The 15,796-nt window shown below is 39.2% G+C and overlaps 1 protein-coding gene across 4 annotated transcripts in view; it reads left to right on the forward strand.

Moving 5' to 3' along the window:
* The window catches only part of Mcoln3 (mucolipin TRP cation channel 3), a 29,427-nt gene extending 15,065 nt beyond the window's left edge, over nucleotides 1-14,362 (forward strand). For all 4 annotated transcript variants that reach the window (XM_042685159.1, XM_042685167.1, XM_042685148.1 and 1 more), the window contains exons 5-13: nucleotides 588-672; nucleotides 740-836; nucleotides 2,063-2,162; nucleotides 3,491-3,603; nucleotides 3,689-3,838; nucleotides 7,636-7,737; nucleotides 7,845-7,967; nucleotides 9,302-9,508; nucleotides 11,414-14,362. In XM_042685159.1, the coding sequence (XP_042541093.1) occupies nucleotides 588-672; nucleotides 740-836; nucleotides 2,063-2,162; nucleotides 3,491-3,603; nucleotides 3,689-3,838; nucleotides 7,636-7,737; nucleotides 7,845-7,967; nucleotides 9,302-9,508; nucleotides 11,414-11,548 (1,112 nt within the window). In that variant the 3' untranslated portion in view covers nucleotides 11,549-14,362. The remainder of the gene's footprint in view (nucleotides 1-587; nucleotides 673-739; nucleotides 837-2,062; nucleotides 2,163-3,490; nucleotides 3,604-3,688; nucleotides 3,839-7,635; nucleotides 7,738-7,844; nucleotides 7,968-9,301; nucleotides 9,509-11,413) is intronic.
* Nucleotides 14,363-15,796: the final 1,434 nt, after the last annotated feature.

Consider the following 15,796-nt stretch of genomic DNA (forward strand, 5'->3'; position numbering starts at 1 on the left):
TTGTTGAGGGAAAAAATGTCAACACAGTAAGATTTTAAAATATGGATCCTTTAACTTAGATAATCTTAGACAATGTATTACAAACCCTTCTTTTCTTATAAACCCTTTAAACCCAAGCTTAAAGAGAAAAGAGGGAAAGTTGCCCCACCGAGGCAGAGTTCAAGTTTTTCTCTAGCTTTCAACCAATCTAGAAATGTAGCCTTATGTGTCTTTAAAACATCAAATGTGGGGCTGAGAAGGTGGCTCAGTGGTAGAGCGCTTGCCTTGCATGCCAGAGGCCCTGGGTTCGATTCCTCAGCACCACATAAGCAAAAAGAAAAAAGCTGGAAGTGGCGCTGTGGCTCAAGTGGTAGAGCGCTATCCTTCAGCTGAAGAGCTGAGGGACAGCGCCCAGGCCCAGAGTTCAGGCCCCACGACCAGACCAAACAAAAAAAACATCAAATGTTTTTGATGTCTAGCTTGTAAAATCTTAATTCAGATAAGTAATGCTCCAATAACTGATCATAAATATATTATTCTTTTAAAATGTCATATTATTTATTTTAGATATCAGGCCATGCATTACTGTTTGTTTCTTTCTTTGTCAGAATGTTTCTATGTGGAGCCTGATGAACCTTTTCATATTGGAACCCTGGAAGAAAATAAACTCAACTTAACATTGGACTTCCACAGGTGAGGAAAGTGTGTCAGTTGGGCTTGTGTGTATATTCCTTAAACTAAAGCCATCTCTGCCTTCCAGACTCCTGACAGTGGAGCTCCAGTTTAAACTGAAGGCCATTAATCTTCAGACAGTCCGTCATCAGGAGCTCCCTGACTGTTACGACTTTACTCTGACTGTAAGTGTGGGCTGTGTTGAAACTGTTTCCAGTCCAGAGAAAATTGTTCTACTTATATACTTCATATATTTGTACTAAAGCACCATAAAATAATTGTTTCTACGTGAATGTGCATAGGTGGGCTATTGATATGATTTCTACTTTGTTAGAAATTGCTTACTACTTCTTTTTCGCCTGTACTTCACTGTAAGATCTCTAAGGGTGCAGGCTTGCCTTTTTATTACCTCTCCAGTACAGTGCTCCGAACAGAGTAGATGTGCAAACATAAGAGGAACAGGTCTTACTATTATTGGCAAGGGTCCTGGTACTGAGTTTTCTCATTATGGAGGTTTACAGCCTTTGGATTACTGCTCTCAGTGACTTCCTCATGTTGCCTCTGAAGCATGGTTGGCCTCTTCCCTGTCAGCCCACCTGCCACTTCGCTGTTGTTCTTGGTTGCAGATGAAGCCACTAAGTACTCTAGATAGCACCAGATGCTCTCAGGTGGATTAGCATCTCATGAGATTAACATCAGTAACTCACTTCTGTTTTTATTACAGATGGAAGAGCATTGACATTTTGTTTTGCTCAAGGCTAGCACTCTACCACTTGAGCCACAGCTCCACTTCTGGCTTTTTGGTAGTTAGTTGGAGATGAGTCGTATGGACTTTCCTGTTGGGGCTGGCTTTGAACCGTGATCCTCAGATTATAGCATGAGCCACTGGCACCTGGCACCAAGCCCCTTTGTAATGTATGTGATACTAAAGTGACTAAGATATCTAAATTCAGAAAGAAAATAAACTCTCATGAAATGTGTCAAGATAGAAATCATGCGCCTTTGTGTCAGTAAACTCTTAAGGAGCACTGAAAATCTATTTGTAACTGAGGCTTGACTATAATTGCAGGGCAAAGCATAGGTGCACCAGCTCTTGCCAAAACAAGAGAGCATCTAGAGATACTCAGAATGGGAAGGAGGGCAAACACTCTTGTTATATAAGGTATCCACAGTGGCATGATGATTTAAGGACATAGGGTTTTAGGAAGTCTCTATAGAAGAGCGAATTCAACTTTTCAACTCACAGAGAGATAAAGGGAGCTTCTAGAGATGAATAGAGTTAGCAAACAGATCATAGATGAGAATCTCCATGTTTAGTCCCTTTGGAAGAATTGCTTCCTAATTAGTGCACAGAGGTGTGTTGAGCTCATAAACTATGCATATGTCTTTTATCCTTTGTCTTTCTTTCCAGATAACATTTGACAACAAGGCTCATAGTGGAAGAATTAAAATAAGCTTAGATAATGACATTTCCATCAGAGAATGTAAAGACTGGCATGTATCTGGATCAAGTGAGTGAACAGCTTTACTCATTTTTAGGAGGGTCGTTGAATGATGTAAAAAAGCCTATTAAATTACTGCATCTGGGATGTCAAGGAAGGGATTATATCATTCCCAAGTCCTTACTTGTCTGCAGGTAGAGAAACTATTGTAGATCCCTGACGTTTCAGGCAATACATAAGTTCAAAGCATTAAGATGACTCCACTTCTGACAAAGCTCATACTTATAGTCCTACTCCAAACCTACACTTACCCAAGCCAAAACTTACCAGGTGCATATTATGTATTTCTACCTTCATCTTCCTGATACTCAAGAGAGGTAAAACTGTTATTGTTACAGAAAAGAAACCAAGGCTCAGGAGTGAAGTCTGGGGTCTGTGGTCCTACACCTAGGGAGAATCAGGGAGGACTTGACTTAGGAGCCTCCCACATCTACTCATTGTGTCCCATCTGGGTTTCAGGGTAGACTCAGTGAGGAACTGGTCTAGTCTTAGAAATGCAAATGAGAAGCTGAGCATCAGTGGCCCACACCTGTAGTCCCAGTTTCTCAGGAGGCTGAGGTCAGGAGGATCGTGGTTTTAAGTAAAAATTTTTTGAACAAAACAATTCGCAAGACTTTTTAACAGAAAAGTCAGGCTTCATACCTGTCCAGTATGATGATTCACTTTGCTTATATCACTTCTGTGCAGAAGTATTTTGTTCATGTACTTGTTCATTCTTGTTTTACTTGCTACCGTAGAGTAGAACTTCCATAAGACCAGGAACCTATCTTGTACACTGTACCTCACTCACCATCTAGAAAAAAATCTAGGGTTTTATACCTAGATCAGTATATGTTGGTGTGCTTTGCAAAAATGCAAAATGTATTTAAGAACCACACCCCACAAACTGATAAACTAAAGATCTTTGAATGTTGGCTATAGTGATATTGAAATAATTTTAATTTTCTTTAAATAGTAATAATAGAAATATGGTTCTATTATTATTTTCTTCATAGGTAATGGGAATTGAACTCAGAGTCTTGTGTTTTCTGGACAAATACTCTATTACTTGTGCTGTCTCTCAGTCCCTTTGCTTTTTTAGCTTATTTTTCAGATAGAGTTTCACTCTTTTGCCCTGCTGTCCTCAAACAGGATCCTTCCATTGCTGCCTTCCACATAACTGGTATTGCGGTCATGAACCACTATTCCCCTCCTGAAAAGATGTTTATTGAGGCTCCTTTTCAGTATTTTCTTTCTGGAAAAAATGCTTGGATTATCGAAATTGCTCTAAAAAGAAGTAGATGTCACTGTATTAATATCTCACCATTTACACACTACAAAATCTTCTTTGTTTCCAGTTCAGAAGAACACTCACTACATGATGATCTTTGATGCCTTTGTCATTCTGACTTGCTTGTCTTCGCTGCTTCTCTGTGTTAGATCTGTGATTAGAGGACTTCAGCTTCAGCAGGTAAAAGCTTCTGCTTCCCAGGAATACCACACAGACATTTTGACTGACAGAAAACCTCACTGTGCCTCTTTTCTTTTCCATAAAGGAATTTGTCAATTTTTTCCTCCTCCACTACAAAAAGAAAGTTTCTGTTTCTGAACAAATGGAATTTGTCAATGGATGGTACATTATGATTATTATTAGTGATATACTGACAATCATTGGGTCAGTTCTGAAAATGGAAATCCAAGCTAAGGTAAAAAAATTTTTCCTTAATCATACCATGATTAGTTTCAAATTTATTAATGCATTTTTTCTAAAATGAGAGATTTGCAGAATAAAGGATATCTTTTAAAACTTTTATTGAGTAAACTTGAACTTTTCAGTGAAGCCCATGCATACTTATGCACAAATAGCAAGGTAATTAAGATAAAAAGATTAAAAAAACTTACAAGAAGTTTAAAAATGTTCAATTAAAAAGAGTAAGCTGGGTTGAGGGAAGTGAGGCCAAGGTGCTACTGTGTACTTCTTGTATTTGTTTCTTTGCTCATTCAAAACAAGGGGACTCCACCTTCATTCTTTCCCCAAGATTGTGTTCCAAGTTTATTGTTTTTCTGGTCCTTTCTTCCTTCCTTCCTTCCTTCCTTTTTCTTTCTTTCTTTCTCTTTCTTTCTCTCTCTCTTTCTCTCTCTCTTTCTCTTTCTCTCTCTCTTTCTTTCTCTCTTTCTTTCTTTCCTTCTTTCCTTCTTTCTTTCTTTCCTTCTTTCTTTCTTTCTTTCTTTCTTTCTTTCTTTCTTTCTTTCTTTCCTTCTTTCTTTCTTCTTTCTTTCTTTCTTTCTTTCTTTCTTTCTTTCTTTCTTTCTTTCTTTCTTTCTTTCTTTCTTTCTTTCTTTCTTTCTTTCTTTCTTTCTTTCTTTCTTTCCTGCTGATTCTGGGGCTTGAACTCAGAGCCTCAGCACTGACCCTGAGCTTCTTTGCTCAAGGCTAGCACTTTACTACTTGAGCCACATTTTCATTTTTAGCTTTCCCCCTTTCTTTCTTTCTTTCTTTCTTTCTTTCTTTCTTTCTTTCTTTTCTTTCTTTCTTTCTTTCTTTCTTTCTTTCTTTTCTTTCTTTCTTTCTTTCTTTTTCTCTCTCTCTCTCTCCCTCCCTCCCTCCCTCCCTCCCTCCCTCCCTCCCTCCCTCCCTCTCTCTCTCTCTCTTTCTTTCTTTCTTTGGTTAACTGGAGATAAAAAGTCTCACAGACTTTCTTCCCCTGGCTGGCTTTGAACCAGGATTCTCAGATCTCAGTCTCCTGAGCAGCTAGGATTATGTGCATGAGCCCACTGGTACCCAGCCCAAGTTTATCTTTTTGTTTTTTGTTTTTGTTTTTTGCTTTTTTTGGGGGGGAGGTCCGGTTGTGGAGCCTGAACGCTGGGCCTGGGCGCTGTCCCTCAACTCTTCAGCTTAAGACTAGCGCTCTACCCACTTGAGCCACAGCGCCATTTCCGGATTTTTTTTTTTGTTTTGCTTATGTGGTGCTGAGGAATCGAACCCAGGGCCTCAGGCATGCAAGGCAAGCGCTCTACCACTGAGCCACCTTCCCAGCCCCCAAGTTTATCTTTTTAAAATTAAGATAAACCTAGCCTAAAAATAACCTGTTTTTCTAAGATAAAAACCAAAGTAAAAAGGGAACATTATTTAATCTTAATTTTTTATTTTCCTAGCTTTGTTTGTGGGCCTAATTAATTATATGCATCACCTAAGGAGCTGGTTATAAACCCTGGGCAGAGACTTAAATGCAGTGATTCAGATAAAAGGCACTTACTTCTTTTATGTAATGCAATATTCAGGGTAGGCCATTCACTCAGTGCCATGCAGTCATGCAGGGACCCAATCTCCTTTGAACTTGTTCCTTTGCTGGCCCTTAGGGCTCACATTGCTGCATGACTGGCCTTGTGTTCTCTCACAAGGCCATTATAGCCCATGGGAAATGAAACCACCATGTGGTGGAAACTGCTCGTGTGGTCTTGTGGCACTGGTTGAAGCATGGTGGAAAACCTGTTCACATCCCACTGGTGATAATGTAGTGACACTTTCTATGAGTAGGGGTGGGGAGCAAAGCTTAGGCATGGGCCTAGGAAGGAGAGTGGATTTATGTCAACATTGAGCAGCTGCCACCATATGTGACTGTAGTCTGTGTCATTTAATGTTAGGAATAGAAACAAAAAGAAAAGCAGGACTAAGGGTAGATTGGCAGCAAACCTTTATTTATTTTTGCAGCCTTTTAAAAATTATTGCGATTAGGTGATTACATAAATTTCACATATTTCATTGTATTGTGGAATAGTGATACTTAAAGTCACAGACACGTTTTAACCTTCACAAGGCAAATTGTCATTATCATGGTCTATGAAGTTTATGAATTCTGTGAGCTTTGACCATACAACTATTTCTTCCACATCAGGTGATATGTACATTTCTTTCCTTTTGCTTAGTGTCAGCTGTTCCCTCTTTCCTTCTCATTCCCTCCCTCCCATCACTGCCCTTGAGTTGCTTAGTTCATTTTCATCCATGTCCAGTGCAGCTGATGGGCCCCTCTGTCTTATATTTTCCCATTTCCCTCTGATTCTGTCCTTCTCCTAGCTTCCCTCAGGTGTGCGCATATGTACAGCATATATGTGGTCAAGAACATGGAGTCACTTAGCAATGATATGACAAAATGAGTGGAAGTCCTTTATTTCCCGAGTCCTGTTTACTTTGTCATATCTCCTTGCATTTTGGCTTTAGCATCCATGTATTAGGGAGGCCATGTGCCATTTGTTTTACAGACATTTTTACAAATATCCCTTAGTGATATCCAACGATCCTTGATTTGTCTAGAAAATCTTCTTCTCCCGTTTCAGATGGCAAATCCTTCTCTTCTGAAACCTTTAATGCCCCTTTTCATCCTCACTTGCAACTGATGGCCCTCTTTTCTACTTCACACACACAAAAGAAAAAAATAACAGAACTTCCACAAATCCCTGTCTAACTTGTGTAAGTGGCCTGCAAGCCTCAAGACCTTTATATTTGGTTATCCTTGCTACTCTGAAAAATTTAGCTTACTCTACCAGACCAATCTCTTCATTTGCCTACCAGGAGCAAGGGAAGGGCATAGCTATCTCAAAGTCATAGTGCCACCTACTTTTCTTCTCTTTTGAATTATTGATCTCTCTCTCTCTCTCCCTCACATGTTCTCCAATTAGCTTGTTTTTTTTTTTCTCCTTTCAAAAAGGTAAAATCAGAGTCCCATTTCTCTCTCTGACTACTGCCCCATTTCTCGGCTCTGTTTTATATAATCAAAAGGTCTCAAAAAGTGGCTTTGTTCAAGATACTGCTTCTCCTATACATCCTCCTATCTGTCTGATCAGATTGCCATGTCTCTCCATGGTGTTAAGTGCAGTAGTCAATTATCTCTACCTTGACCCATCAGCCTGGGCACTGTCTCTGAGCTTCTTTTGTTCAAGGCCATTTGAACCACAGGTCCACTGCTGGCTTTTTTGGTAATCTATTGGAGATAAGAGTCTCGCAGACTTTCTTGCCCAGGCTGGCTTTGAATTGCCACCAGCACCTGGCAAGGCTCACCATTTCTGCTAGGCTCCCTCCTTGCTCTGAAACCTTTGCATTTGCTGGTCCCTGTGCCTGTAAGCTTCTATCTTACTACTTCACTTGCTCCCTCATTCCTTTCAAATCATTGCTCCATGCCACATTTTCATGATGATCACTTCTGATCACTCTATTTCAGACAACAAACTCATAGCTGTTCCCTATCTCCACCCTGCCCTTTCTCCTCAGTACTTACCATTAGTAAATGTACAGAAGATTCTATTCATATATTCATATATTACTATTCATCTATTCCTATTGTTTCTGTGCCCTGCCTCCGACTAGGATGCAATTTGATTAGGGAAACAATTTTTCTCTTTATCCTTAGCTCTATTCCTCCTCTTATAATAATACCCAACTCAATAAGTATTTCTTGCCAAAATGACTTTCTGCCATTTAATTTATTTTCTCCCCATTCCATTGTAGAGTCTCACAAGTTATGATATCTGTAGCATATTTCTTGGGACCTCTACCATGCTGGTGTGGCTTGGCGTCATCCGGTACCTTGGTTTCTTTGAGAAGTACAATGTAAGGCATTCTATGGAGCTCTGTGCTACTGATATTTCTCCAGAGGTTATTGCACTGTTTGGGAGAAAGAACAAAGGGGGTGCTAGTAACTTCTCTTCCTTTCACAGCTCCTAATTCTGACCCTTCAGGCAGCTCTGCCCAATGTCATCCGGTTCTGCTGCTGTGCTGCCATGATTTATTTAGGCTACTGCTTCTGTGGATGGATTGTACTGGGGCCTTACCATGACAAGGTATGAAGAAGCAACTTGTTTTTCCTGTTGTTATAAAACTCTTAGACAAGGTCCAAAGGTTTGTAAAAGGATCCTTTTATTTGGGGTTCAGCCTTAAGCTGTTGAAGGTAGTATAGTTATTTGTAAACTAGTGTGACTGTCTTGAGAGAATCATTGGGTTAGTCTCCCCAATCCTGTTTGGAATATGTCACTTAATGAACTCCTTCTGCCATGAGGCATCAAGGCTTATTCAATTTTATTCATCAATATGTATCTTAATATTACTAGTAAGCTTTCTTCAAATATGACTTTATTAAAAATAGTATACAAAGAAATTTGTAGAAATATTTGAATTGTTTTTATCTTGAATATTTGTGTCAGTGCTTAAACTCAGGACTTATATTTTCGGTTGTCTGACTTTTTTACTCATAGCTGCATACTTCTAGCCTGGTTTTTGTTTTGTTTTGTTTTTGTTTGTTTGTTTGCTGTTTATTTTGGAGACAGGGCCCTAGCAACTTTTCTTCCCTGGTTGGCTTTTTTTTTTTTTTTTTTTGGTTGGTTGGTTGTGAGGCCTGAACTCTGGGCCTGGGCGCTGTCCCTCAGCTCTTCAGCTCAAGGCTAACATTCTACTACTTGAGCCACAGCACCACTTCTGATTTTTTTCAGCTCATGTGGTGCTGAGGAATCGAACCCAGGGCCTCATGCATAGAAGGCAAGCACTCTACCACTGAGCCACCTTTCCAGCCACCCCCCTCCCCCCCCCCCCCCCCCGTTAGCTTTTGAGTGGCTAGGATTACAAGCATGAGTCACTGGTACCCTGCTTTATTATTCACAATCTTTTCTTTTTTGGGTCTGGTTATGGGACCTGAACTCTAGGCCTGGGCACTGTCCTTCAGCTCTTCAGCTCAAGGCAAGTGCTCTACCACTGAGCCATCTTCCCAGCCCCTATTATTCACAATCTTAAATAGAATAATCTTCTTAATGAATTGCAGGAGCAGGCCTGGTTAGATTCTGGAAATCTCTGCAGAGCATTTCAAGACATTCTCTCTAAGAGGATAAAGTAAAAGGGAAACATCTCAGAAAAGCCCTAAAGGTGCAGACCTACCCCTTCTGACTTCCATTTGGGCTGCTCCAGTTAACAGGAGAAACAAGAACAAGAAAGAGCTACTTATCATAGGGGAAACCAGTAGACAGATGGATAGTGTACTTAAACAAAGGCTGTGACTATCTCAATTTGCTTGAAAAGGATAACTTGGGCTATTGGGGTCCTGTTATTTTAAATACTATATCACGACCAAAGCTTCCAATGGGAAGGAACATGCAAGAAAGTGAAGTTTTCTCTTTTCCTTTTCCAGTTCCGTTCTCTGAACAGAGTCTCTGAGTGTCTTTTCTCTCTAATCAATGGAGATGATATGTTTGCGACATTTGCAAAAATGCAGCAGAAGAGTTACTTGGTCTGGCTGTTTAGTAGAATTTACCTCTACTCGTTCATCAGCCTCTTCATATACATGATATTAAGCCTTTTCATTGCACTGATCACTGACACTTATGAAACCATTAAGGTAGGTTTACCAACACCCACAAGAAGCAGCATTCTTCTAAAACTTATATAATAACAACAAAATTTAATGTCTAAGATGGGAAAAGCAGATAAAGAGCTCAAGTTTAGATACTAAAAAAAGGAAATGAAGGAGAAATAAAATTTCTAGAATGTCAAAAGTCTTTTCTCTAAGTAATTTTGATTTTTTCAAGTAAGATTTCTAAACTTTTATTAGAATAGAAGAGTCAGTCACTATTGGGTAAATAGCATTTTAGAAAGCCATTTTTTTTCCCACAGGGGGAACTTTAAGAATCCAAATTTCATAACACAAAAAGAACTCTTTCATTGGGAGCATGCTGTAACTGAACTAGGTCTTGCAGGGCATATTCTAAGAGCTCCTCAGCCTCCAGAGTAGCAAAGCAATCTGTGTCGAGTGCTAGCTGCTCATGCTTTGTATACTAGAGAGACCTGAGTTGAACAACTATCTCCATTCATATTTAAAAATCCCCTTGAGTCTCTTGAAATATGAAAATGTAGACTAACTATCGACATAGATTTAAATTTCTAACAACTTTATAGTGTTGGGTATACCATTGGCCTGGACATGTCTACATGGGAATATTTTCTTTAGCTAGTGAGGGGACTAATGAGATGTGATGCCATGTGATTAGCTCTAGCGATGGAGAGGTTGTGGGTTTGCAGTTGATCATTATGAATATCTTGCCCATAAGGCCTGGGCTGTGACTTCATTCTCACCGAATCAGATTTGAATGATTGAGCATCCTCTTCACTTTCTTCAACACTTGTTCAGCAAGGGAGTGATTTGGTCCCCAAGGCTGGGGAAAGAATATACATGTAACTGTCTTGAATCCTCCATAGGTTGTGCTGTTTTTACCACCTTCAAACCTACAAGTAGAGTATCATGGGTCACCCTAGGATGACATCAATATCTCTTTTTATTGGCTGCTGGTTCCTGGGGCTTGAACTCAGGATTTATGAGCTTTTACACTCAAGGCTAAGGCTCTCCACTTGAGCCATCGCTCCATTTCTAGCTTTTTTACTGGTTGTTTGAAGATAAGAATCTCTCAGACTTGCCTATCCAGGATGGCTTGAAGCACAATCCTCAGATCTCAGCCTCCTGAGTAGCTAGGATTACAGAAATGAGCCATTGGTGCCCAGCCAAGGTCTCTTTTAAATGTAACTTTTGAGGATGTAAGCCTGAGCCTCCTGTAGTATTAAATGTTAATCTCTTTTCATGGGTTCAGAGCACTTGCCATGTCTGAGTCTTTCTGACTCAGTAGAGAGTTCAGACCTCAAACTGGTACATATACAAGGCCTCCAACAAACGCGTCTGCCTGAAGGAGTGATTCCATGAGAGCTTGCAGGTTGGAAAGTTGCTTTATGACAGTCAACTATTTGTTTAGACACTTGGACCAGCTAGGAGCACCTAAGATTGTATAGAGGTCATCCAGGGAAGACAAACAATGCCCACTCTTCACCCTCAACATAATCCATCAATCTGGATCATTTGGACTTCTATGGCCTGAACCAGGTTCATCCAAGAAGTTTGCTTTACACTGGCCTGGAGGTCATGGGGCTATTGGGCAGAGTGGTAATAAGGTATCAGACTCAGGGTACAGCTACTTAATCCTCACCAGAAAGAGGCTTCATGCCCACTGTAACATGCCCACTGTGGGTTAAGGTCGACCAGGAAAGGAGAGGCAGGAAGGTGACTGCAAAGTCCCAGGTCTGCTTCACCTCAGTCCAGCTTACGAATGTCTCCAGAGGCTACATCTCCTAACATCCTTGAGAGAGCTAAACGGTCCCTCTAGGAAGATCTCCCCTGCCAAGTGATCTGTGTTGTATTTAGATAAAAATCTCTTTTCAAGGTGTGTATTAATGAGAGCCTTTTCCTTCTTCTGCATAGCACTATCAACAAAACGGCTTCCCAGAGACTGAACTTCGAAAGTTTATTTCAGAGTGCAAAGATCTGCCCAATTCTGGAAAATACAGATTAGAAGATGACTCTCCAGTATCTCTATTCTGCTGTTGTAAAAAGTAGATGTCAGATTTATCTATGCCCTAGAGAAAAAGGCAATGGGTTGCTAAGTTGGGAAATCACATGGATATTTTGAGATCAAGCATAGGATGACTTAATACCACTATTTTGAGCTACTGAATAGCTATAATTCACCAAGAACTATTTATATATTTAATGTCTATACTGCTTCTATTGGGTTTGTTTACTTTTAAAAATTATTTTTAATGAAGGAAGCTATTGGATTACTGTTGTTTCTTGCAGCCTTTTAAACATTTCCTTTTTTTTTGAGGTATTGAGTCTTTAGCTTTTGTACTAGATAAGTGCTTTACCTGGAGCTACAGCTCTACTTTTTTTGTTTGTTTGTTTTGCTTTGCTTCTAGTCTTTTAGTGCTTTTCAGTTTGGGCGTTCCCACACCCCCAGCTGGTCCCTGAGCCCAATCTTCCTACCTTTGTGACTCTGAGTAGCTGTGATTTTAAGTGTGTACCAACATACTAGCTTATCGTAGCTTTTGAATATGTTCTCTGTCTCTCTTTACTCAACTGTGTGGATAAAATAACTGTGGATAAAATAATCTCTTGTCTTCAGGGATTTTGGACAACTTAGTGTCTATTTCTGAGAGATTGGGTACAGCTATAGAGATTGGGTATATCCATCCACTAATTACCACTTTTAAAAATCTTCTCTTAAAGGACAGAGTGAGAAAGAAACAACTATCACAGGCTAATGGTATAATAGTTGGCTCTGAAGAACATTTTTATTTGATTTTGCTTTTAGTTTTAGAGAGAATAAAATATTTTAAAGTATACATGCATTTGTACATATATTTTCAACCTAGATATAAGGTTGAAAGTGTGTGGATATGTAAATAAAATTAAGATGAATATATATTCAACAAATATATATTCAATTAAATAATGACTATTTTCTTAGTAGTCAGTGGTCTTGTGACAACTTCTGATACCTTTCCTGGATACATTCATTCTCCCAGAAAGTGATTTGGAATCAGGAGTTGTGGTTTTATAGAGTAAGGTTCTATAACTCATACAAAAATTATTTTGGACAATAATTATGCTCCAGATTTAAAAACAACCAAGAGATGTGTGCCTTAAAATGTTCTCTACAACTTGGGGACCAGTGATTGATAATTGCTAGGATTTTATTAATTTTGTGTTTGTTTATTTAAATAGAAATGAATTAAGTGATATATAGCTGTGTAATAAAGGTTTTCTCAAAGTAATCTTTTTTGTTTTTTGAGGGGGACATCAATTTTTAAATGTCTCATTTTATTTTAAAGGCTTAATGAAGACACTGAAATCATATTATTTAATCATAAATCATGACTCCAGGGGTTGCAATGTTGTGAGGCTTTACAAGGATTATTTAGTAATACATGCAGCTTTTAAAAGAGTGAAAACTGTAAACTTCTAGGTGGGTCTGTGTGAGGTGGGTGTGGCTCTACTATTTGTATTGCAGCCATTTTTAGAATTTATTAGGACACAAAATGAATTTAAAAAAACGTTTATTTTTTGAGAAGTGCCTTTTGTTACTCATTATGAGATTTTTGTTTAGACTAACAATAATACTTCAGTGGACACATGAAGCTGCTGAGCCAGTTGATATGGCAGGAGTTTTGCTTTGTTCTGCATTTATTGTGTTTCGTCTATGGAATTAAAGTGGCATGGTGCCTTCTAGTCTCCCCTTCCTGAAGCTCCACCCTTCCTTACTGTGTCAGGAGTCCCTGATAACTCCAAAGCCTAATTTTTAGGAATCATGTCTGGGAGAAGGACTCTATTATTTCCAGGAAGAACAACACTAACATTTTGGTACTCTCCCCAGACCTGGCTTGATCTGGGTGGGAAGGTGTGTTATGGGCATTCATTATAATGTAGATGTGTATGTGCCATAGAAAATTTCAAGGCAGTTGGATGAAGTACAGGGAAAATAAGCCATTTCTTCTTCCCCAGCCCTGGCTACCAGGCCCAGGTTTTTGGGGTATACTCCTTTGTTTGGAGGTTAGGGTCTCTTTTCTTTCTCCCACCCTGATAATTCTCAAAAAGACTGAGTTTCTAACTTAGTAGATGCTCAAGAACTACCAATAAAAATTCTTATTTGTCAAGTTCTAGTTGATGCCAGGAATCTGCACTCATGAAAACCACATAAGATGATTACAACGAGAATGGGAGCTTACAAGGCTATGAGCTGAAATGATGAATTAGGGAAATCCCTGTTGCGATGACAAATGAGTAATTGTCCAGAGATTAAGGATTCAGACTTACCTTCTGTTAGTCAAGATAGAAACCATGAATCAAGAGAGAAACAAGCCTACTCAGGAGGTGGAGACTGGGAGGATGGAGGATCAAAGCCACCCCAGGCAAAAATGTTATTGAGACATCATCTCAGCTGATAAACTAGGCATAACATGAATAGTTGTGATTTCAGCTATTAGGGAGGCCATGGTTAGGAGGATCTTGTTTTGAGCCCAGCCCAGTCAAAAACACTAGACTTTACCTGAGAATAACTAAAGAAAAAAAAAAAGGACTAGGTTGTGGTTCAAGTGGTGGAGCATTAGCCTAGCAAGCATGATACCTTGAGTTCAAAAGCCCAAGTACCACTAAAGAATGTGGATGAGAGTAAGAGTGAGAGAATGAGAGAGTGAGGGAGAAGAAAGGAGAGAAAGAGACTTCAAACATGGGCTTGTTGATATCAACCTGGATATTTTAGGATTTTATTCTCTGTTAACATTTTTTTTAGATAGAATTTACTTTTGCTCTTGCCCACACTTATTTAAACCACTCAGATGTTGATTCCTTCTTTTGCTTTAATAAAGTTTTAAAATGCATACTGAGTTTTATTCTTTTTGTCCTATCCTATCATTTTTAAATTAATCATAATACTCATAAGGAGGTATATGAATTAGAAGAAAAAAGATAAAGTTCTAATCATTTGTAGATGTGATGATCCACACAGAGCATTTTAATAGAATCAAGAAGTAACTAATACTTACTGGAGGATTCAAAAAAGTTGTTGGAAGTAGTGGTCAACTGATTAGTTGATAGCAATGATACAGACTACCTCAGAGACAAAAGGTTTTTTTGTAAGCTAAAATTAGGAACATTAAAAAAAATCAAAGTGAGCTTAGAGAGAGTACATCTTTATAGATCCTATAGGAAGTAAACAAATAAGACTATTATGAACATATCTTCTTTGCTCACAAATTTGAGAACCTAGGTTAAATGGACAGATTTCTTTAAAGACACTGCTACAGTTCAAGTGTGTTTTCCAAAAGCATGGGTTGGAAACTTAATTCCTCAGTGTAGCAGAGTTGGAGTTCTGGACTTTGTGAGAGCTATTTGGGTCAAGCAGAGGTGGGGTAAGGTGGCACCCTTACAAATACATTATATTTTTCATGGGACCAGTTAGCTGTCATTTCCCGCCCCCCCCCCCCCCCCCCCCCCGCACTCCCTGAAAGTGCTTGGCTATCTTTCTGCTTTCTGCCAGGTGTTGAAGCAGTACACAGTTCCCACCAGAAGCCAAGACGATGATGATACCATTTTCTTCATATATTACCACAGATTCTGTTATAGCAAGAGCAATTGCACTCAGACAGAAAACTGGGACAGAGAAATGGGATATTGCTATAGTAATATCTAAAAAACAGCAGCTTTGGAACTGAGTGTGGCTAGGGACTGGAATTGTTTTGAAGTGAACGCTGGAAAAGGCCTGGCTTACTCAATAGAGTGTATTAAGGGCAATTGTGGCGAGAGCTCAAGAGACTTAGGAAAAGTCTGGCACTCTGTAGAGACTACTTAATTGGTTATGACTATAATGCTGATAAAAATGTGAACAGAAAAGGCCATGCTGACGAGCTCTCAGCTGGGAATGAACTAGAAGAAAGGGCATCCTTGTACACATATAAAGAAGGTGGCACATTCTATCCATGTTCTAGGGCTTTGTGAAGAGCATGATTTAAGAGTGATGAGCTAGCATATCTGATGGAAGAAATAGCCAAACAAGTAAAGTGCTTAAGAGGCTACAGGGTTACTTTGCCCTTATGGAGATACAGTAGCAAAGGGATGACCAAAAGGTATCATTGAACAGTAATTTGTATTAAGAGGGAAATGAAGCATTATAATTTGAAATGGTTTAATTACATCCCTGGCCATGCAAAGTATGTAAAAAAGTATGTTCGATGAGGAATATAGTGTGGCCAAACTACTGTTTTCTAAAGAGATAACTATGACCACAAAGGAGTCAGAATAATCTGCCAG

This window comes from Dipodomys spectabilis, unplaced genomic scaffold (genome assembly GCF_019054845.1).
Source record: "Dipodomys spectabilis isolate Male_0828 unplaced genomic scaffold, ASM1905484v1 ptg000002l, whole genome shotgun sequence".
In the NCBI taxonomy this organism is placed as follows: Eukaryota; Metazoa; Chordata; class Mammalia; order Rodentia; family Heteromyidae; genus Dipodomys; species Dipodomys spectabilis.